The 23381-nt window shown below is 49.0% G+C and overlaps 1 protein-coding gene across 1 annotated transcript in view; it reads right to left on the reverse strand.

Moving 5' to 3' along the window:
• Positions 1-11004: 11004 nt before the first annotated feature.
• LOC113406486 (interferon gamma receptor 2-like) overlaps positions 11005-23381 on the reverse strand; it is a 38727-nt gene continuing 26350 nt past the window's right edge. The window contains exons 7-8 of the mRNA XM_026651702.1: positions 22138-22295; positions 11005-12856 (exon numbers count right to left, since the gene is read on the reverse strand). Of these exons, the coding sequence (XP_026507487.1) occupies positions 12689-12856; positions 22138-22295 (326 nt within the window). The 3' untranslated portion in view covers positions 11005-12688. The remainder of the gene's footprint in view (positions 12857-22137; positions 22296-23381) is intronic.

Raw genomic sequence — 23381 nt, forward strand, 5'->3', positions numbered from 1 at the left:
CATGTATATTTCTTAGATCTAATGAGTACACACTTAGGAAAGAATTGAGTTGAAATGGTTCCATTATTATTGGAGTCCAGTGTGTTCTAACTGGAGAAGACAAAAAGGGAGAATTTGATGTTTTTATATCTATATTGGATGACCTTGTACATGTTCTACAGTTTTGGTTACACGTTTGACATCCTTCTCTTATCAGTTCTACCTATATCTAAAGCATTTAGCATAAAGTGAAGTGAGATTACTTTTTCTCACTCCCAGCTTTTATAATTTTTTTCATATACCATAAGCTTGCTCTACAAATAGTATTAACATAACTTTGACAGCGTGAAAAATATTCCACATGTATGGCAACTAATTTTCCTGCTAATTTGATTTCTTCCCATCGCACTCCTTTCTGGGGATCTTTCGAGTGGGCATATTATGAAGCAAATGCCATAGCTGAGTTGTGCCATTGCCTCGACTGTTACTTCCGACCTGATTTGTCCACCAAACTGCAAGTTCATTCTGAATCGGTTACATTTGATGATGTTAAACTGTGTGAATTGTACATAGCTTATATTTGCTCAATTATAACTTCACTGAAATACAATAAAGGCTTCCTGAGACTAATCTCTTGTTTGTACAGATCTTACATAAAAATTGCCAAACACCACTATACATTATTTAAAAATGTAGTATCCTGTTTCATGACTGAAAAGTATGGCAGAGTGACTTTGCACAAGTCAGCCAATATTAAAACAAGTTATTTTCCAGACCTCTTGGCTTCAAGCTTATCAGACCAAGTAGTTGTAGCATGCCAGAAAAGACGGTTACTCACCGTTGTAACTGTTGTTCTTCGAGATGTGTTGCTCATATCCATTCCAGTTAGGTGTGTGCGCGCCGCGTGCACGATCGTCGGAAGATTTTTACCCTAGCAACACCCGGTGGGTCGGCTGTGGAGCCCCCTAGAGTGGCGCCGTTATGGCGCTGGATATATACCCCAGCCGACCCAGCGCCCCCTCAGTTCCTTCTTGCCGGCTACTCCGACAGTGGGGAAGGGGGGCGGGTTTGGAATGGATATGAGCAACACATCTCGAAGAACAACAGTTACAACGGTGAGTAACCGTCTTTTCTTCTTCGAGTGCTTGCTCATATCCATTCCAGTTAGGTGACTCCCAAGCCCCACCTAGGTGGCGGGGTCGGAGTGAGACATTGCTGTGTGCAGAACCGCTGACCCGAAAGCAGCGTCGTCTCTGGATTGTTGCACCAGCGCATAGTGAGTAGCAAATGTGTGGACCGATGACCACACTGCAGCTCTACAAATGTCCTGGATCGGTACTTGAGCCAGGAAGGCAGTCGAGGAGGCCTGGGCCCTCGTGGAATGAGCGGTGAGGCGTGGCGTCGGTACACCGGCCAGGTCGTAGCAAGCACGAATGCAGGACGTGATCCAAGTGGATAGGCACTGAGAAGAGACCGGTGAGCCTTTCATCCGGTCGGCCACCGCAACGAAGAGTTGCGTCGTCTTCCTAAATGGCTTTGTACGGTCAATATAGAAAGCCAGGGCCCTGCGTACGTCCAAAGAGTGTAAACGCTGGTCTTGACGAGTAGCGTGCGGTTTGGGATGGAAGACCGGGAGGAATATATCCTGGTTCACGTGGAAAGGTGACACCACCTTTGGAAGAAAGGCAGGATGGGGGCGAAGCTGCACCTTGTCCTTATGGAACACCGTGTATGGGGGCTCGGATGTCAGCGCCCTGAGTTCCGAGACGCGCCGTGCTGAGGTGATGGCTACCAGGAAGGCTGTCTTCCAAGATAAGTACAGGAGCGAGCAGGTAGCCAAAGGTTCAAACGGAGGCCCTGTGAGCCTGGAGAGGACGAGGTTGAGGTCCCACGTTGGAACCGGCTGTCGCTGCTGTGGGTATAGCCGGTCTAAGCCCTTGAGGAATCTAACGACCATCGGGTTCGAGAAGACCGAGGACGTGAGTTCCCCTGGGTGGAAAGCGGAAATAGCGGCGAGGTGAACCCTAATTGAGGATGTCGCCAAGCCTTGCTGTCTGAGGGACAGGAGGTATTCCAGTATCAAGGGGATAGGAGCCTGCGAGGGAGACGTAGCTCGTTGCTCACACCAGCAGGAGAACCTCTTCCACTTGGCTAAATAAGTGGTACGCGTAGAGGGCTTTCTACTTCCCAGCAGGACCTGTTGGACGGCCTGCGAGCATTGCCGCTCTGAGCGACTCAACCATGAAGCATCCACGCCGTGAGGTGGAGCGACTGCAGGTCGGGGTGACACAGCCGGCCGTGGTCCTGAGAGATGAGATCCCGACTCAAGGGGAGCGTGATCGGCCTCTGTACTGACAGCTCTAGAAGTGTGGTGTACCAGTGCTGTCTCGGCCAAGCGGGAGCGACCAGAATTACCCGTGCATGGTCCCTGCGGATCTTGAGCAGCACCCTGTGGACCAGCGGGAATGGGGGAAAGGCGTAGAACAGATGGTCTTTCCACGCCATGAGGAAGGCGTCCGACCGAGAGCCCGGGGCTCGTCCGTGTAGGGAGCAGAATGCCTGGCACTTCCTGTTGGCCCGAGATGCGAACAGGTCGATCTGGGGAAACCCCCACCTCTGGAAAACGGAATAGATGATGTCCGGGCGAATCGACCACTCGTGCGTTTGGAAGGACCTGCTGAGACGGTCTGCCAGCGTATTCTGGACTCCAGGCAGGAATGACGCCGTGAGATGTATCGAGTGGGCGATGCAAAAGTCCCACAGGCGAATGGCCTCTTGGCATAGGGGAGATGAGCGGGCTCCGCCTTGCTTGTTGATGTAAAACATGGCCGTGGTGTTGTCGGTGAGAATCAGCACGCAACGGCCCTGTAGGAAGTTGAGGAAAGCCTGACAAGCCAGGCGCACTGCCATCAGCTCTCGGACGTTGATGTGCAGGGCTAGTTGGGACGCCGACCACAGGCCTTGGGTATGATGCTCCCCCAGGTGAGCGCCCCATCCTAGAGATGAAGCGTCCGTAACTAGGTGGAGGGAGGGCTGTGGGGCGTGAAAGGGTACTCCTGCACAGACCGCCGAGCGATCCGTCCACCATGTGAGGGAGGCCAAGACTGCGGTCGGAACCGTGACCACTACGCTCAGGTCGTCTCGATGAGGACGGTAAACCGATGACACCCAAGTCTGCAATGGGCGAAGTCGCAGTCTGGCGTGCCTGGTTACGTAGGTGCACGAGGCCATGTGGCCCAAGAGGGCCAGGCATGTCCTTACGGTGGTAGTTGGAAAGGCCCTGAGTCCTTGAATGGCGCTTGAAATGGTATGAAAGCGGCTGTCTGGCAGGATGGCTCGGGCATGTCTGGAGTCCAGGATTGCTCCAATGAACTCTATTCTTTGAGTTGGTACTAGAGTGGACTTCTCTCTGTTGAGTAGAATGCCCAGCTCGTGGAAAGTGCGTGTCACTATGTGGACATGGGCCTGCACTTGGTCTCTGGTGCGGCCGCGTACCAGCCAGTCGTCCAAGTACGGGAACAGCTGTATCCCTTGTCGACGAAGGAAGGCCGCGACGACTGCCAGACACTTTGTGAACACCCTGGGAGCCGAGGACAAGCCGAAGGGAAGGACTGCGAATTGGTAGTGCACCCTGTTTACTACAAATCGCAGGAAGCGCCTGTGAGGCGGATAAATCGCTATGTGGAAATAAGCGTCCTTCATGTCGAGGGCGGCAAACCAGTCTCCAGGATCCAGTGAAGGGATGATGGTCCCCAATGATACCATGCGGAACTTCAACTTTACTATGAATTTGTTGAGCCCGCGCAAGTCTAAGATGGGCCTTAGACCCCCTTTTGACTTGGGTATCAGGAAGTAGCGGGAGTAAAACCCCCTGCCCCTTAGCTCCGATGGAACCTCCTCTATGGCCCCCATAGCGAGGAGCCCAAAAACCTCCTGTGTAAGGAGTTGCTCGTGAGAAGGGTCCCTGAAGAGGGACGGGGAGGGGGAGTGGGAGGGGGGGGGCGAGGAAAACTGGAGGGCGTATCCCCTTTCCACCGTGCGAAGGACCCAACGGTCCGAGGTTATACGGGACCAAGCACGGTGGAAGCGGGAGAGGCGGTCCCGGAAAGGGGGAGTCGGATCCTGGGTACCGGTCGTGGTGCCGTCCTCGACCGCACCTTCAAAAGGCTTGTCTAGGCCCTGAAGGTGGCCTAGACTGGCCCTGGTTCTGACCGGGTTGAGGGCCGGTCGACCTTCTCCTACCACCTCGACCCCGCCTCCTAGCAAAGTCCTGTCTTGGACGAGGCGGGGGAGGGTAGAACCGCTGAGGCTGCGGCCTGAAGGGCCTGCGCTGAGGCCCTGGGACATGCATCCCCAGGGAGCGCATCATTGTGCGAGAGTCCTTCAGGTTTTGGAGCCTCGAGTCTGTTTTCTCCGAAAAGAGGCCCTGGCCCTCAAACGGTAGATCCTGCAGGGTCTGCTGCAGTTCCGGAGGCAAGCCCGACACCTGGAGCCAGGAGATTCGGCGCATTGCTATCCCCGACGCCAGGGTCCTAGCGGCCGAGTCCGCTATATCGAGGGACGCCTGTAGGGAGGTGCATGCCACCCGCTTGCCCTCCTCTACCAGGGCCCCAAACTCGTCCCTCGAGTCCTGGGGAACCAGTTCTTTAAATTTCCCCATCGAGGACCACATATTGAAGCCGTAGCGGCTCAGTAGCGCCTGCTGGTTCGCTGCCCGCAATTGCAGTCCGCCAGCCGAATACACCTTGCGGCCGAACAAATCGAAGCGCTTAGCGTCCTTCGATTTGGGCGCAGCGGCCTGCTGGCCATGGCGCTCCCGTGCATTCACTGAGGAAACCACCAGTGAGCACGGTTGGGGGTGAATGTACAGATACTCATGATCCTTTGATGGGACAAAGTATTTTCTCTCAACCCCTCTGGCCGTGGGTGGAATAGAGGCCGGGGTCTGCCAGATAGTAGTGGCGTTGGCCTGGATGGTGCGGACCAGCGGTAATGCCACCCTGGATGGAGCATCCGCTGAGATGATCTGCACTATCGGGTCATGGACCTCCGCAACCTCCTCCACCTGGAGGTCCAGATTGCGAGCCATGCGCCGCAGTAGGTCCTGGTGGGCCCGAAGGTCTATCGGGGGCGGCCCGATGGACGACGTGCCCGCTACGGCCTCATCAGGAGAGGACGAGGAAGATGCCCCCGGTGGCAAGGGGTCCAATGGTTGGTCCTGCTCCAGGTGCTCCTGGTGTTGGGCATCTCCTGCCCCCTGGTCAGGGGCCTCTGCAGGTGCGGGCACTGGAGCCTCCACGTCCCTTGGAGGAGGGCGGGAGATGGTAGACTCTGGGGCCCTGGTGTCCGAACGGCCAGAGCGGGAAGCCGACAGGGGAGCTCCCTGAGCTTGGTGGTAGGCCCAAGGAGTCCAAAAGGACCAATGCGCAGGCCCTTGCATCGGGTCCTCGGTCTCCTGCAGGTGGCCGGGCTCCACCGTCTCAGATGACCGGGACGCCGATCTCGACGGCCACGGCGGTGCCGAACCCGATGTCGTCGGCACCGGATGGTACGGTGCCGATCGGTGCCGACCGTAAGGGGACCTGTCCCTGCGTTGTTCCGGCGAACGGTGCCGGGACCTGGACCGGTGCCGATAGTCCCTCCGGTGCCGGGATCCCGATCTGGAACGTGACGACGATCTGGAGGAGGCGTGGTACCGGGAGCGGCCTCTCGAGCCCGAGCGGCGCTCATACCGGTGCCGGGAGCTGCGCCTCGACCCCGATCGGTGCCGGTCGTCACGGCGGTGCCGGGATGTTGAACGGCGCCGCGAGGAAGATCTGGGCCGCGAGTACGACCGGTGCCGAGGTGACCCTCGGCGCCGGGACTCCGAGCGGCGTCGGGACCTGCTTCGGGATCTGGAGCGGTGCCGAGAGACTCGTGCTGGCGACGGTGGGCGCACCAGGGCAGGCTTGCCTCTGGACTGCAGCACGCGTGGAGCCACCGGTGCCGGGAGTTGCGACGGCGCCGGCTCCGTGAGGGCGATCAGGTCTCTCGCCGTGGCAAAGGTCTCCGGGGTGGAAGGGAGACAAGGTTCCACCACCAGCCTTGGTGGTGAAACAGTCCGCACCGGACTCAACGGCCTCGGTGCCGGAGTCGACGGTGTGGCCGCCTGTCTTTGGCGGTCCAGCTGCGGACGCGGCTCTACCCCCGGCACCGGGGGAGCCTGTATCTTCGCGGCAGCAGCGTCCCGTGTCTTAGCGGTCTTCTTATGGCCCGGCGAAATGGATCGGTGCCGAGGCTCTTTGGGCGGGCGCGGTGCCGACGTCGGTCGGTGCCGGACAGTCTTTTCTGCCGCACCGGTCGGGCCCGCCGGGGCGCTGCGCACCGAAGCGCTCGGTGCCGGGACAGGGCGCGCCGAGGGAGGATCCGGACTCAGCGCCGCCTCCATGAGGAGCTGTCGGAGCCTAAAGTCCCGCTCCTTCCTTGTCCTCGGCTTGAAGGCCTTGCAGATAGGGCACTTATCTGCTGGATGAGTCTCTCCCAGGCACTTCAAGCAGGAGCTATGCGGGTCGCTAGTTGGCATGTGCTTCCCGCAGGACGCGCACGGCTTAAAGCCAGGAGCCTTGGGCATGGGCCCGGCTGCGCGCCGGGGGGAAAAGGGGAAAAACACCCCCTAAACCCCCGATAACAACTTATAACTATATATATATACACTATAACTAACTACTAACTAACTTGAACAACTATCTATATAACTAAATACAACAAGAGCAAAGAGAAGCTAGGGAGTGTGGAGATCAGCTAAGCCGCGCTCCACAGTTCCAACGACCGTCAGGGGCGGTAAGAAGGAACTGAGGGGGCGCTGGGTCGGCTGGGGTATATATCCAGCGCCATAACGGCGCCACTCTAGGGGGCTCCACAGCCGACCCACCGGGTGTTGCTAGGGTAAAAATCTTCCGACGATCGTGCACGCGGCGCGCACACACCTAACTGGAATGGATATGAGCAAGCACTCGAAGAAGAACTGAAGCCTTCCATGAGCTGTGGCTATAGCTGGTGATTTTCTTGCAAAGTGAAAACATGTAGCCTATTAATGCTTTTGTATGGTATCCTTTTAAATTCTCAATTCTATTTTATCTGCAAGACAGTGTGGTTAGCTCCACTTATGTGTTCGAAGTGGCATTCTATGTGCATCCTAGCTCGGGGGGCACAGAAGGGAATGTTGCCCTGATCCTGCTGAAGCCCAGGTTCCCACCTGGGACAGTGCTAGTGACTGCTGCTACCTCAAGGCAGCAACTGGAGCTTAGGAAGAAGGAGCACCAGCAATGGAAGGGCCTAAATAGAAGCCAGCTATGTTGTGTAGCTGTTTCTAACTCCACTGATGTTCTCTGGCTTTTAGGTTTAGCCCTCTCCCACCAGTGGGTGATCTCCTTTACTTCTTTCCACACTCCCATATCACAGGAGCAGCCCTGCAGTGGGAGGATCAAGATGAATGCATCCCTCCTTTACATACCATCTTCACTAGGGCTTTTAGCCTCATAATTCTAAGCATTATAAGACTGGTTTAAAATGTCACTGGATTGGCTTGGTTTTTTTAAGATTGATGAAGAGAGGTAAATAGTAGTATCCCCCAGGAGTCTGCACTGGCTGGGATGAGTGTTGTTCAACCTATTCATAAAGGATCTGGAAAAGGGTAGATACTGATGTGGCAAAATTACTCAGGATAGTTAGTACAAAGTATACTGGGAAGAGTTAGAAAGGGATCTCACTAAACTGGGTGACTGGGCAACAAAAGGGCAGATGAAATTCAATATTGATAAAGCAAAGTAATGCACAGTGGAAGTCATAATCCCAACTACAGTATACATACAAAATGTTGGCGTGGAATTAGCTGTTACCACTCAAGAAAGAGATCTTGGAGTCTCTGTGGATAAGTTACAGAGAATCCACCATTTACCCTAGTTTAAACCTTCAAGTGACCCAGGCCCCATGCTGCAGAAAGTGAAAACCCCCAGTCTTTCTGCCAATTTGAGCCAAGGGAAAATTCCTCCCTGACCCGAAATATGGTGATCAGTTAAACCCTAAGCATCTGGGCAAGACCAACCAGCCAGACCCCTGGGAAAGAATTCTCTGTAGTAACTCAGAGCCCTCCCCATCTAGTGTTCCATCACTGGCTGTTGGAGATCAGCTACATGCCGTTGTAGGCAGTCTCCTCATACCGTCCCCTCCATAAACTTACCGAGTTCAGTCTTGAAGCCATATAATTTTTTTGCTCTCACTGTTCCCCTTGGAAGACTGTTTTTAAAGACAGTGCAGGATACACCAGTCAAAACTGGTAGCCCCAGGGCTGATCTACCCCCTGTTTCTGTAACACTTGATATATGTTCAGAAACTGACTGTTAAGGCAGTACAACCCCCCCCTGTGGACACAATTCTATCATTATAAAGTGCCTTTATACCAGTAACAGAAATAAGCTATCCTGCTATAGACATCTTATATTGATAAAATTGTACCCAGAGGAGGGGGCTGTACTGCTTTAACTGCCAGCTTCTAAACATATACAAAGTACTACAAAAAAAACATGTGCCCATCCCCAGGGCTGACCTAATGGAGGTAGTCTACAGCTTGATTGAACTGTTTTGACTATAGATTCTACCATATTATAAAAACAGTGTAGACAAGCCCCTCGCAGGGGGAATAGATACCCATCTACCCTTCACTTGAGAGAAGACCAGCAGCTTAATACCATCTACTCCCATGTACATGCCCACTGAGACAGACAGACTCCAGCATGTGGCTTTACGGCAGCTTCAGAAAACAATTGGAGAAGTAACTTATTTCAGAGGTGATGGGAGGGTTCCTGTGTGTGACACGCTTCAAGGTTCTCAGATTAAGTGTGGCACTGTGGAAATGCAGTGTTGTTGAGCTTCAGTACATTTCTTCATTTAACCTGTCACACTTCGACATGCCCTTTCTCTAAGCTGTTCTTCTACTCCTTTTCCCCGCTCCTGGTTGCAGGGGAAGGTAGGCAGGCTGAAGAGTAAATCCTGAGAATTACAGAAACATTTGGTAGTAAGGAGGTGGTGCAAAACAGGTTTCACTTGGACAACCCCGTCTACCACCCAAAACCTGGCTGAGCAGTCCCCATGCTTTTAAATAGCTAGTTGTCAGGTATTATCCCCCAAGAAACTGGCCATTAGTTTAATATTTAACATGATTTTAGCATTCGCTCTTTCAGGTGGCTGTACTACATTTTAATATAAGAGGGAAACTTGTGTACAGCTTAGCTGTTCCTTAATACTCCAAGTTCACTGTGGCATGGGGATGGTACTGGACAGCTGTCTGTATCCATTCCTTGTCTTTATACTTAGATTGTAAGCTCCTTGGGGATGGATTCATCTGTTTTTGTATAGCACCTAGCTTCGTGGGGCCCTGGTCCATGACTGGTGCTTCCAGGGCACTCTGGCAATACAAATAGTGGTTCAGCAAGACTGCTGATAGAGATGAAAAGATGAGGAAATCAGAGCAATGAACCAAAGAGCATATCACTAAAACAACATTAACAAAACCATGTAACTTACATTATGCTTATCAGTCAGTTTCATCTTCACCTTGTCATGTTCTCCTTTCATTACAACTGTCCTCTGCACTGGCTTCCCATAGAATTTCAAAGCAAGTTCAAGATCTCGGTCCTTATCCTCAAAGTGCTTCATAGCCTGCACCCACAATATACAAGACCACTGAAAGCTCTGGGACAAAGATCTTGGACAACTATGCTCTTGTAGCACAACAAAATTCTCTACATTAAGACTAAACCTTGTCTGTGTGGGTGACAGAACTTTCTCAGAGGGTGGCCCAACACCCTGGAATAAATTCCCTGCGAAGCATCATCACAAACCTTTCTGCTCACATGCAAAGTGCATTTCTTTGCCTTAATCTTCTCTGAAGCACATAAGATTTTTTAAAAACAAAAACATCCCATCAGAACAAGATATTACTGCACATGCTTCTTCCTCTGGGAAAAGGACAAGAGACCAACCAGCCTGCGACCGATGTGTAGTCACATTGCTTAATGCACGATTGGTAGGTGCTGAGAGAATACAGTGGTGAGTGTGGTTTAAAAACCTATATAGAATGGAATGTATTTAGGTGAAATGTTTGGATTGTGTAGGGTTGTTTACATTTCCCTTTTAGTACTGTAATGAACTATGAATTACCAGTACCACCACAGCTGGATGGTTTTATAAATAATAAAATAGCTGAGCTCCTCTCCACCCAATTCATTAAGAAACTTAACATGATCAGCTATTAATAATGATCATGACTAAGGCTGTGATTCTTACACAAGGTCGCAGATGGCACGGATTCCATGACTTTCCGTGACTGCTGGTGCAGCTGACTTCAAGGCCACCCGAGCAGCTGGCCCCAGCCACACTGGCTGCTGCTCAGGAGGCTCTGGGCAACTGGCTACAGGGACCATGTGAGCAGCGGCTGGTCCCGGGGACCACCCAAGCAACAGTTCTGGGGGGGGCCCCAGGTAGTCCCAGAGGCTGCCCCGGGGCCAGCCGCACTGGCCACTGCTTGGGCGGCCCCAAGCAGCTGGTTCCAGGGACCGCCGGAACAGTGGCCAGTGTGACTGGCTCTGAGGAGTGCCCTGGTGACCGCCCGAGCAGCAGCAGACTCAGGGCGGCTGGAGCAGCAGCCCCAGGGGCACCTGGAGGGTGTTTGGAGAGTGGCAGCTGGGGGGCAGTCAACCCCCAGCACTGGAGCACTCCCTCCCCTCTCCCCCCAGCCAGGTCCCCCCCCCCTGAAAATCAAGGCCCCAGAAGTAGAGATTTAGCCAGGGGTATTTTTGAGAAAAGTCATGGAAAGGTCACGGCCGTGAATTTTTATTTATTGCCCGTGACCTGACCATGACTTTCACCAAAAATACCCCTGACTAAATTTTAGCCTTAATCATGAGGATAACTTTAACATAGACCACATTACCAGAACTGGAAAAAAACACTATCTTGTTTAAAGCAATAAGTTAAACACATGAGGTGAATGTTTGGAAAATGTTTTATGAAGTCACTGAATTTGAAAGTGATGAGTCACATTTGATCATATACATTGTTTAAAGTGAACGGAATTTTAGTTTGGAGCCACAGAAGCACTTCTCCCCATCCCAGACAGGAGCAGACTGCCACTGTGCTTATTTTTAAATTCGGTCAAGAACCATAACTGAAGCTTATTTTCATAGGACTAAAGGGTCAATCTGGAAAATGAAGAAGAGAGGCACTGAAAGGGCATTCTATAATGCTAATTTACCATATCTCCGCCCATAAAGCTCTGCTCTTCATAACGGTCATATGAAAGAAGTCCTTTCTTCCTAATTTAGGCACTGATTAGATTCTAAATGAACAGCAAATGACCACATGGAATTTGAAGGAAAAAAATCATATGGAAACAAAACACATTAAACTACTTTTTCCATATTTAAATTATTTCTATTAATTATCAATCCAAATAATATTCCGATACACACTGTAGGATTTTTAACAGCAAGATTTTCACGTATACAATAAAGCGGTGTAAAGAATTTCCGGATGCTTCATTTCCCAAACAGCCACACTCCACATCCCGGGTCTTATCTTCACTAGCAGTGACAACTTGGTTGAGCAGGTGACGGAACCATGGCTTTGTTCTTAGTGTCTACTAGTTGTGGGTAAACCCTATCTTTGACACATCTTGCCCATGTGTACTCTGACTACACAGGAAGGTTTGGTTCATGTGCATCAAAACCTGACAAGTTCAGTTGAATGACTTTAGGAAGGGCTCTCCAGGTAGCCAAACCTATTATATTTTAGTGTCTGATACAAGCTTTAGGATTTCATTTCATCGTAAAGGATGTGATGCCTACAGAGAGAGCGTCTCCACACAGCAGTCCTAGAAGAAATTAATGCCATTGTTGTGCAAGCATCAGAAGGCTCAGGGGAGAAGCGATCCAACCTGTCTGTCCCTGCAAGTACTCCTTCCATGACAGTTCCTTAACTGGGAGTGAATTATGTGCTGGTTTCTCTTCAGCTCATATAAATCTTTCATTTTTTACTGGAACAATTTTTTTGTTAAAAAAAAAAAAGGGGGGGGGGCCACACTTAAAATGGACTCCTGAAAACATACTATTTCCATCAGATATAGAGCACCATACACAGAGCAATTTTTCACATATGTAAAAGTTTAAGTGTCATTTTCTGAGTGCTAACTTACTGTGTGTTAAGGGACAGACTTTATATACAAGTACTGATGGGCCAAGACCAATAGTCATTCATGGTGCGATAATCCACTAATTTAAATCTTTTCTAGCACCATATCCTACTATAAAGTGCTACGGTCCACTAAGATTTGTTAGTAATAATAACCAACAACAATGTTCATAGTAATAGTGCAATCATTTCTGCAAAGATGTTCAAATGCAGTCATTTAACTCCAATCATCATGTTGTCCTTTTCTCGCTCTTTTAGTGTTCATTTCCAGTTCACATTCAAATCTGTTTTTAAAAAGTCTCTCCTGGAGAAGGCACTTCATATGGTGAAGTGCAGTAGAAACCATTAAAAAACCTCACTCAAGGTTACACAACGTTCTCAAGAAGTCAAGACTCCCACAACTTGGTTTGTCGACAGTGACACTATCATCTTTCTAGAGCATCAAGGCAATACCACTGGTACAGGTGCTTCTACCACAATGTAATTAAGTTTTTTCACTTTCAATGGATCTGCTGTCTGACTGAACATTTGTGTTCAGAAGGGCTTGACTTCCTTCTGCGTTGGAAACAACTGACAAGGAGTCCCAGGGATCTTCCTCAGCACAATTATTCTGCAATTCTTCTAAAACAGGCATTTCAGGATCCTTTAAATACTAAAAAAAAGCAAAAACCAATAATTAGTTATAATTCACTCTGCAGAACAAAAGCTATAACAGACCAACCTCATGCTATATGGTTTAGGAACATGTGTAATTATATGAGGAGCTGATATGCCACCCAAAAATTAAGGTTACCCAACAATTCTCCATTATAAAACCCTATTTTCCGTTGTTTGTAATTTTGCTGTACTTTAATTGTGTCAGCTTCAGGCTGATTATTTGGGCGGGGAGGGGGGGGGGTTTAAAAAAAATTCAGCCATTTCCAAGGAGGAGATTACAGAAAAATACGTTTTGCACGTGTTAAAAATGTTCTTCCAACTGTTCTGTTGAGATGCTCTAGCCCAGAGGTGGGCAAAGTACGGCCCACAGGACTGTCCTGCCTGCCCTTGAGCTCCCGGCCAGGGAGGCTAGCCCCCGGCCCCTCCCCCGCAGCCACGCCACCATGCGGGCAGCGCTCTGGGCAGCGGGGTTGTGCGCTCCTGCCAAGCAGCACGGCAGCGTGTCTGGCTCCGGCTGGGCGGCGCGGCTGTCAGACATGCTGCTCTGAGCAGCATGGTAAGGGGGCCGGGGGGTTGGATAAGGGGCGGGGGGTCCCAGGGGAAAGTCAGGGGACAGGGAGCGGTTGGATGGGGCAGAGTTCTGGGGGGTGGGGAACGTGTGTGTGTGGGGGGGTGTTGGATAACCGTGGGAATCTCAGGGGGCGGGGGTGTGGATAGGGGTCAGGGGACTGGGACCAGGGGGGTTGGAGTCCCAGGGGGCAGTTAGGGGTCAGGGGTGTGGATAGGGGATGGGGCAGTCAGGGGACTGGGAGCAGCGGGGGTTGGATAGGGGGTGGGGTCCCGGGGGGCAGTTGGTCCTGGTAGGGGGTGGTTAGGGGACAAGGAGTGAGGGGGGTTGGATGGGTTGGGGGTTCTGAGGAGGCAGTAAGGGGGCGGGAAGTGGGAGGGGTCAGATAGGGGGCGGGGACCAGGCTGTTTGGGGAGGCACAGCCTTCACTACCAGGCTCTCCATACAGTTTTGCAACCCCAATGTGGCCCTCGGGCCAAAAAGTTTGCCCGCCCCTGCTCTAGCCCTTCTGCGCTTTGGAGCAGGGACCTGAAATTTGGCCTGGAGGGAGGGGTTGCCTTGGTGCCAGGGATGTGCCTTTTGCAATCCCCATGAAAATTCACCCAAATTTGGCCAAGATATAAGCCTCTGAAAAACTGTTTGTGCGTGCTCAGTAGAGGCTTGTTAGAGTTTGGCAGCTAAATTCTCTGATGATTCCATCTACACAGAGCATGTTTCATCCCAAGGGCTGCAGGGGCTCTGCAGGACTTTCCCAGCAACGGCTTCTCCTAGCTTTTGCTGTGGCACTGAGCACCAGAATAGCAGGGATGTTGTGTCTCAGTGTTCCTCCTGCTGGCACCCAGGCAGCATGGAGAAGGACGAAGCAAACACTGGAATGCAGATGGATGAGGAATCAAGGGGAAGGGAGAAAGGGAGCTAGAGACAGGGAGTGGCAGGTGAGCTGAAGCTATAGGGAAAGAAGGACCTAATCATTAGACTACAGAATCCGGAATTAAACAGGATTCCCAAATATCTACATTCCCCTGCTGTCAGAAGATTTCTGCGAAACCCACTGGCAAAATGTGTGGCTCATCCCCCTCTAAAGACCGGCTCACAGAGAGGATAACAGTTCAAGTGATAAAGTTCTGTGCTGTGGCTCTAAAGGTCTGAACCCTGCTGATGACCCAGGTGGGAGTAAATTGCTTCCACACGATGGGATTATTTTTCCTCATTTTTTAAAAAGATTAGGAAAATTACATTAAAATACTACATTAAAAGAACATTAGGGTGCCTTTGAAGTCAAGCACTCAGCAGTTAGGAAATCCCAGGATGAAGGTTGCCTGTAACCTTAATTCAGCCTTTCTGTACGTACGCGTTATGATACAATATTTAATTACATGATCACATGCTATGTTTTCCACCCCGTCCCTTCCCCATTCGGTGCACAGGATGGCCCTGCTCTGGGAATGAATCAAGGTTGTGTAGTGCATGAGACTATTGTTTATAGGACCTGTGCCTTGTTTGTAGCAGAAGTTGGAGGGTGTGTGGTGAATGAAGCAGGGGATTTCATGAAGAGAAAGGATGGTCTTCTGTCCTGGTTAGGGATGTTGAACAACATCCTGGAGAACTAGATTCTTTTCCTGCCTCTGCCACAGAGTTCCTATGTGAAACTGGACAAGTCAGGTAATCCAAAAATTTCACAGGTGGCCACTGTGATCTTGTCTATACTTACAGTGCCACTGTAGCGCTTAGTGAAAATGCTACCTACGCCAACAGGACAGTGGAGATACACCACACCCCCCCCCCCCCAAGAAGTGATAGCTACGTTGATGGGAGAAGCCCTCCAGTTCATAGTACTGTCTATTCTGGGGTCAGGTCGGTATAACTATGTCGCTTGGCAGAGGTGACATGTGTGTGTTGGGGGGGGGGGCACATGGGGTCACATGCCCCCTCCAGATTTCTGCTAGGGTTTATATATATATTTTTAAAACAGGAGTGGGTTCAAAATATTGCCTCTGTTGCTTGGGGATGCGGATTTTCCATACCCTTGTATGATGCAATTTACTCCTGAGGGCATTCTGTACCAAAAAATTAAAAATTCTGCTCACAATATTTTCAAATTCTTCAAAATGTTATTTGTCAAATAAATGTGGAGGCTCCATCATGGCATTGGGGAGCACAGGCCACTGGCTGCACAGAGGTGGGAGATCACTGTGCAGCTTCCTCCCCGGCTACACTAACTCAGTGGTGTGAGGCTGCACCCAACCCTGACACAGCACAAGGATCAGGCCTGCCCCAGAAACACCCCAGGGCCCTGCCCCTCCGTGCCAGGCACAGCGGGGTGGGCGGGCAGGCAGGCTCAGTAAGGCAGGATCCAAGTGTGGAGGGGCTTAGTGCGGGGGGATCCAAGTGTGGATTGGGAGGGTTCTGTGGGGGGCAATCTGGGTGCAGGTGGCTCAGTGGGGGATCCAGGAGTGGGGGGTTCTGGATGCACAGGGGCTTGTTGGGGGGTTCCAGGTGCAATGGTAATAGGACTCTGCAGGGGGGGGGGTCCCGGTGAAGGTGGTTGGAGCTCAGTGTGGGAGGTCTGGGTGTGGGAGGGCTCAGTGGTGCGGTCCAGGGGGAGTGGGGCTCGGGTGGGGGGCTCTGGGTGTGCGGGGGGCTGAAGCTCGGTGGGAGGATCTGGGTCTCGATGCACAGGGGTTGGGCAGATGGGGGAGCAGTTCCCCGTACAGTGTTCCCTCCCCCTAGAGCTGAGGAGCAATGGGTGCCGGAAGTGGGGGGGAAGGGTGGTGTGTGGAAGAGTTTGCAGAGCTTCCTGGAGCCTGGGGAGAAATCTGGAGGTGGGTCTGACCTGACTTTGGGTGCTGGCTTTGCAGGGAAAAAGGAAGTCCCATCCTCCCCAACTCTGCTGGGACTAGCAGCTGAGCCTGGTGCAGGGTAGGAGCCACCAGCTGGGTCTTCCCCAGTCCCTCCCTCTGCCCCACAGTGATTTACCTCTCTGTTGGCTGCCCTGGGCACCCAAAATGTAACTACTGGGGAGGGTCACTTGAAAGCCACAAGAGCGATCCTTTGCTTCCCCGTCAGAAAGTCATTTTTCTGCAGGGAAGCAAAGAAATGTGTGGGGGATATGAATTCTGTGCATGCGCAGTGGCACAGAATTCCCCCAGGTGTAACAGTTATACCAACGTAAGTTGGTAATGGAGACCAAGCCTCTGTGTTCCAGTTCTGGATGCCTGAAATGAGCCACTTGGCACCAGATGTGCAGAAGCGCTAAGCATTCACACCAGCAATTGGAAGTCAATGGGAGCTGTGCTCTCAACACATAACATGCTATAAAAATACCAAGTTCTCTGAAAAATCAGGCCTCCAGATGTCTTCAGTTAGGCACCCAAAATTAGTGGATACTTGGTAATTTTGGCCTTACTCTCTCTGTACCTCAGCTCTCCAGCCATAAAATGGGGATATTACCCACTCATCTCAGGCGTGTTGTGAAGATAAATTCATTGACATTTGTGAAGCACTAAAGATGGTATGGGGAAAGCAGAGTTTGAAGGGTGTGCAGTAAATGAAGTGTGTAGGGCCACACACAGAATGAGGGGGATAAAAAGAAATATTGAATAACCCACTCATTGAATGAGACAGAGATTCTGTGGAAAAAGTCATGTTTGATCATGTAATTAAAGACTATAATCAGAATGCATACATACATGGGAGTTTAATTCAAGTTGCAGCAGCAACCTTATTTCGGTAGTTCCCAAATTCTAAGTGCTTGACTTTGCAATATTAATAATGTTTCTTGCAATGTAGATTATTTTTTTATGCAAACAAATCCCCACAAACTAAAGAGCAAACCCTGCAGTCCTTAGTCACTGACTTTCCACTGAAGTCACTAAGAATTTTTCCTGAATTAGGACTGCAGAATTTGGCCTTCAAGTATTTTCGTGTTAGAATCATTCCTATTTTTGATGACAGGAATAACTCTGAGAAGTTAATCTGATATACGATTAATCATTTTTAAATGACCACAAATGTCCCAATGTACTTTTCTGTTAAATTTACTGGGATTCTGTTGCTTACTGGAAGACAGCAGAAAAAACCTGCAGCATCTTTCATTTCATACTGAACTGGGGAATTTCCATTCTATTTCTTATCATCTGTTGATATCAGCTGAGAAAACTTGGCAAGACAAAATGAAAGTAAATTTAGTAGGGATTTTCCAGCCTCTAACTACTTCATAATTTTAGCCACATATGCATCACGGGGGGGGGGGGGGGGAGAGATAGCTCAGTGGTTTGAGCATTGGCCTGCTAAACCCAGGGTTGTGAGTTCAATCCTTGAGGGGGCCACTTGGGGATCTGGGGCAAAATCAGTACTTGGTCCTGCTAGTGAAGGCAGGGGGCTGGACTCGATGACCTTTCAAGGTCCCTTCCAGTTCTAGGAGATGGGATATCTCCATTAATTTCAAATTTCAAAATTCTGTAGTTTCTTACCACTTTATCTACCCAGAGTAGAAATTTCTCCATGTTAAAATATCACTTTAATATAGAAGCATCTGAACTTACTTTCACTCTACCTACATAGTTAACATACATTTCACAACTGTACTGTGTTTACAGTATCTATATGGAGCAATTTTTAGTGTTATAATTTGGAGAGGGTGATCTTAAAAGTTGGCTCTATTTAGAGGTCACATTATAAAAACCAAAGCTACTATCAATAGTCCTTTCAAAAATGCGTCCATCACACACAACTTGAGGCTGCATAATCACACGTACACAGTAATCTGACTCTATACTTATGAGCATAGATGCACACCTGTGACTCATTTGATAGAAACACAGTACTAGTGCAATGTTGAAATAAATGCAAAGAGCTTTTAAAAAAAAAAAAACTAAATCAAAGGTCAAATAGGTATTTAAACTAACAGTACAGCAAACTAACGTGTTTTTTTCCTAACTTGATTAGCTCAGACTTGACTGTTAAGTCATTTTCCGCAAAACACAGTGTTCTAATTGGTTTAAAAGGTTTCCTTTATGACAACCAGTTTCATCAATACACAGCATTAAATGTTTTAAAAGCCTATTTCCCATCTTAGAGACACTTGTCATGAAACAACTTTCAAACATGACCTACTCCAACTATCTTTTAAAAGCAAAAAACACACCACAAATTAACCATTTGATAGCCTGTCACCTACAAACAGAGCTCTGACATTACCAACAATATTTAAGTGGTACAGCTCTAAGTTGGAAACTTTTAGTTGCTGAATTAGTCAAAGTATCCAATGATGCATTATATTGATGAAGAATGTAAGTCAATAGAGTACATTATACGTTGATTAATCACAGCATTCTATTAGCTAGAGTTATCTAATTTCACAGGTAGGTGTTCAACTTGGCTGACATCTCAAATGTTAAGACTGGATGGTCAAGTACAGGAACTGGGCTGTAATATACCTACTATATTTTATACACAGTATAAAGCACTATAGAATTGCCATCAGGCTGCATGTCTGCCACCAGAAATTCACTTCTGGATGTGGAGCAAACAAAAGTTTCATGCACTTTACATCAGTGGTATAGCTAGGACAGGAAAACTGGCTGGGTCCTAGCTTTTGGGCACGTGGGCAGGCAATGCCCGGGCAGGGGGTGGAGGAGCAGGAAGGATGGGGGGCCCTGCAGAGGGGGGGCAGGAGGGATGGGGGGCCCACCTCCCCATCACCCCTTACCACTTAGCAGGCACCTGGGGCACACAGGCTGCAGGGCACACCCATGGGGCAAAGGGGGGGCCCCACCGGGGCTCAAGCTCCATCCACCCCTCCCAACCCTGGGTTGGTGTCTGTCAGAAGGGCTGCGTCCCCTACCTGCTGGCGACGCACACTGCTGCCCGGGTCTCGGCCCCAGCACTAGCCCCCCCACCCGGGCCCCCCCCGCTCCCCCCCCCCCCCCCCCCCCCCGCAGGGCTAGCACTGGGACCGTAGACCAGGGCAGCAGTGCGTGGCGCCGGCAGGAGAGGGATGCAGTCGGACACCGATCTGGGATCGGGAGTCCCAACCTGTGGATTCGGGGGGCTCCGTGGATGGGCCTGGAAGCTAAGTGGGCTGGCTGCGGCCCACTCAGGCCCATCCATGGCTACACCTCTGCTTTGCACTGATTAATTAATTAGATCTGAGAAAGGTCTTTTTTCCCTTAGAAATCTGATCTTGTGTCTTTGAATACATTTCAGTGGGAACAGAGGACGCTCAGCACCTCAAGACAGCTGAACACAAAAATTTTATTGTTGAGGAGTTATTGCAGGGCTAGTAAGAAAGCCTAGAAGCCAAAAACTTTCATAATGTTACAAGCTACAACATGGCATAGCATTTTAGTTGGCTTCTATATTAACATAGTTTTAATTATAGATACAGGTGACAGGGCAGGGACAAGGAACAATTTGAAGTTATTTTATCATGACACTTATCTCTGGCATTAATCGGATTCAAATTATTTTTTACAGGTAGATTTTAAAGACAGAGCAAATAAGTACATTTTAATGAATTCAAGAAATAATCAGTTTGTGATTTTTTTTGCTACACCTAAGGAGTGGGACAATATCAAATCTGTTTCCTGTAACTCACATGCTGAAAGCCTGGAATTTGCTCTAAAGGAGGAACTGTGACACTTTCTGAAATGCTAAAAAAAATACATATGAAACAGAAGCCACTGCCATATATTAACTATGGTAACTTGTTCTAATGACAATCTTTTCACATATCCATAGCTGTAAGACAGGTGTGGGCAAACTTTTTGGCCCGAGGGCAACATCTGGGTATGGAAATTGTATGGTGGGCCATGAATGCTCACAAAATTGGGGGTTGGGGTGCGGCACGGGATTAGGGCTCCAGCGGGGTGTGCGGCCTCTGGGCTGGGACCGAGGGGTTTGAAGGATGCGAGGGGGATCAGGGCTGGGGCTGGGGCACGGGAGGGAGTCAGGGGTGCAGGATCCGGGTGGCACTTACCTCAAGTAGCTCCCAGAAGCAGCAGCATGTCCCCCATCCAGCTCCTATGCGGCGGCACAGCCAGACACCTCTGTGCGCTGCCCCATCTGTAGGCACCACCCCTGCAGCTCCCATTGGCCGCAGTTTCCGGCCAATGGGAGCTGCAGGGGCGGCACTTGGGGTGGGGGCAGCGTGCAGAGCCCCCTGGCTGCCCCTATGTGTAGGAGCCAGAGGAGAGACATGTTGCTGCTTCCAGGAGCCGCGCGTAGCGGGGCAAGCCCCTGACCCCGCTCCCTGGCTACAGCAGGGCAAGCCCTGGACCCTGCTCCCTGGCAGGAGCTCAAGGGCCAGATTAAAACGTCTGGAGGGCTGGATGCGGCCCCTGGGCCGTAGTTTGCCCACCCCTGCTGTAAGAAGAAGAAAACCGCTAGGCCAGCTAAGCCCTCTTGGAAAACAAATAATACAGGCAGAATCGTTTCTAAATATGTATCATTATCAGTGTTATTTGCCTGAAAACAGGTTCACTGTTGCTGAAGCATTCGCCTGATTTCTGCTGCTTACTATCCAGTTGAAATCCTAATGACCTCCACGCCAATTGAGGGTTATAAATTTTGATGGAGAGTAAGCATTAGAAAACAGATTAACTCTTACCGTCCTTTCCATAATATACTGTGTATTTTTAAAAAGTGAACATATTTAGGTACTTGTGCCCCCCGCCTATCAGAATAATATCTAATTGCATAAAATTATTAAACTTATCCTCACAAAACCCTTTTGAGGTGGGAAATCATCGTCTTCATTTTACAGATAGGAACTGAGGCAGACACAGATTAAGTGACTTGCTCAAGGTCATGCAGAAAATCTATAGCAGACTTGGAAACTGAACCCAGATCCTGAAGTCCTGATCCAGTTCCTTAATCACAAAAGCACCCTAGCTCAAAGGATTGTTTTTGATAGTAGAAATGTTTCTACGCTGCCCCCACCCCAAGCGCCGCCCATGATGTGGAAGATGTCTCAAGCCATCACTTTTAATTCATGATCAATGGAAAAACATTTCCTGTTTAAAACATAAAAAGAGGAAGATGAACAGAGCTGAAATATTCTTCAGTACAGAGATGCATGACCTGCCAGAAAAAGTCACATGCATCTTTCATCTGTGAATTGCAAGAAACCATAAAAAAAAAAAAAAAAAACCCCCCCCCCCCCCCCCCAAGATCAAACCCCCACACCCAATACCTTCCATCTCCCCAGGCCCTCAGAGATTCTGATATTTGGTCTCCACAATGGCACATGCTCACCTGTAATTCAGTAACTGATCCTTAAAAAGTCTACTTAACCCCCAAAGAAACTACTAATACTGTACCACGTGCAATTTGGTCTCAGTTCTGTAGTGAAGAATTGGTCTGCGTCAACCCTGATTAATCAATATTATTTTTATTTTAAAACAAAAAATTGAGTCTTTTTTCATATTACGACAGTTTCACACAAAGGAACACCACAATATCTGTACTTAAGTACAGAGTGAGCAAGGGATTCCAGCTAAGTAAAATGGCATAAATTGGAGTAACATTACAGCCACACTAAATATGAAAAACAACAAGCTATACTGCATTTATGGAGTTTGGATGTAAACTCAGAAAGGCAAGAGTTTAATATTTTGTAGCTTCTACGTGACCTCAACTAACCTAACCAGTTCATTCCAGTCACACCACCACCTCTTTTGCTAAACAGAAAGATAAAAAATACATACCTCTTCAATATGCAGTGGAATTTGAAAAGGCGGTTGAAACCAATATTTAATGACTTGATGAAATTTCTGAATAAAAAGGAAACAGACAATTGCTAAGATCACCACAGTAACTGTGGCTCCAACAAATATTATTGCTACAAATCCAGCTCTGGTTGCATCTGAAAAGAGAAAAAAAAGTAGCATCACTATGTAATATATATATATATATATATATATATCTTTTTCTTTTTACTCCACTGGTGTCAAGTTTATCAACAAGTCTTGATAACTTTTTAATGTGAAAACTAATCAATTATCTTGGATAATAATTTAAATTGCATCATAATAAGCAGGAGGCTTTTATAGACTTCCTTTGTTTAACACAATGATACAGAAGCTTCACCTATTGTGCATTGCGGTATAACTGCATAACTTATATGTCATGCGTAGCTTCTGCCAGAGGTGGTAAAAGTGTATTTAAGGCACATGTAACTTTTCCTAGAATCAAGGCTTAGACATGACAGTGACGGACACTATCAAAAAACAAGATAAAATGATACTCTCCAGCTTTAACACGGGAGTAAAAGAGCTATGGGAAACACAAACTTTATCCAAAATTGTCGGGGAAAGGAGGAGAAACACATCAATAGCAAGTACATAATGCGCGAGGTGTTTACAATGCTCATAACTGCTGCGGTGAGCTGAACAGGCTCCATGCTTGCCGTGCTATGGCGTCTGCTCGGGCAATCCAGGGAAAAGGGCGCGAAATGATTGTCTGCCGTTGCTTTCACAGAGGGAGGGTTGACTGACGACATTTACCAATAACCACCAGTGACAAATTTTTGGCCCCATCAGGCACTGGGAGCGCAACTCAGAATTCCAATGGGCAGCAGGGACTGCGGGAACTGTGGGATAGCTACCACAGTGCACCGCTCTGAATATCGATGCTTGCCACGGTACTATGGACGCACACCACCGAATTAATATGCTTAGTGTGGATGCATGCACTCGACTTTATACAATCTGTTCCCAAAAATAAACTTCTGTAAAATCGGAGTAATTTCATAGTGTAGACATACACATACTTCTCAAATTTTGTTTAAAATGAACACTGCAATCTTAAGCCAAACAACGTAGAAATTCACAGGCTGAGATCCAAATCCCATTAAGCAGAAGAAATATTAATATTAGTGTATTTGCCCTGGATAATTTGCATTGTTCTATTAAACAATGATTCAGTGTGAGGTACCAGAATGGCAGACCCA

Source organism: Terrapene carolina, unplaced genomic scaffold, assembly GCF_002925995.2.
Source record: "Terrapene carolina triunguis isolate 2854851 unplaced genomic scaffold, T_m_triunguis-2.0 Scaffold31, whole genome shotgun sequence".
NCBI lineage: Eukaryota > Metazoa > Chordata > Testudines > Emydidae > Terrapene > Terrapene triunguis.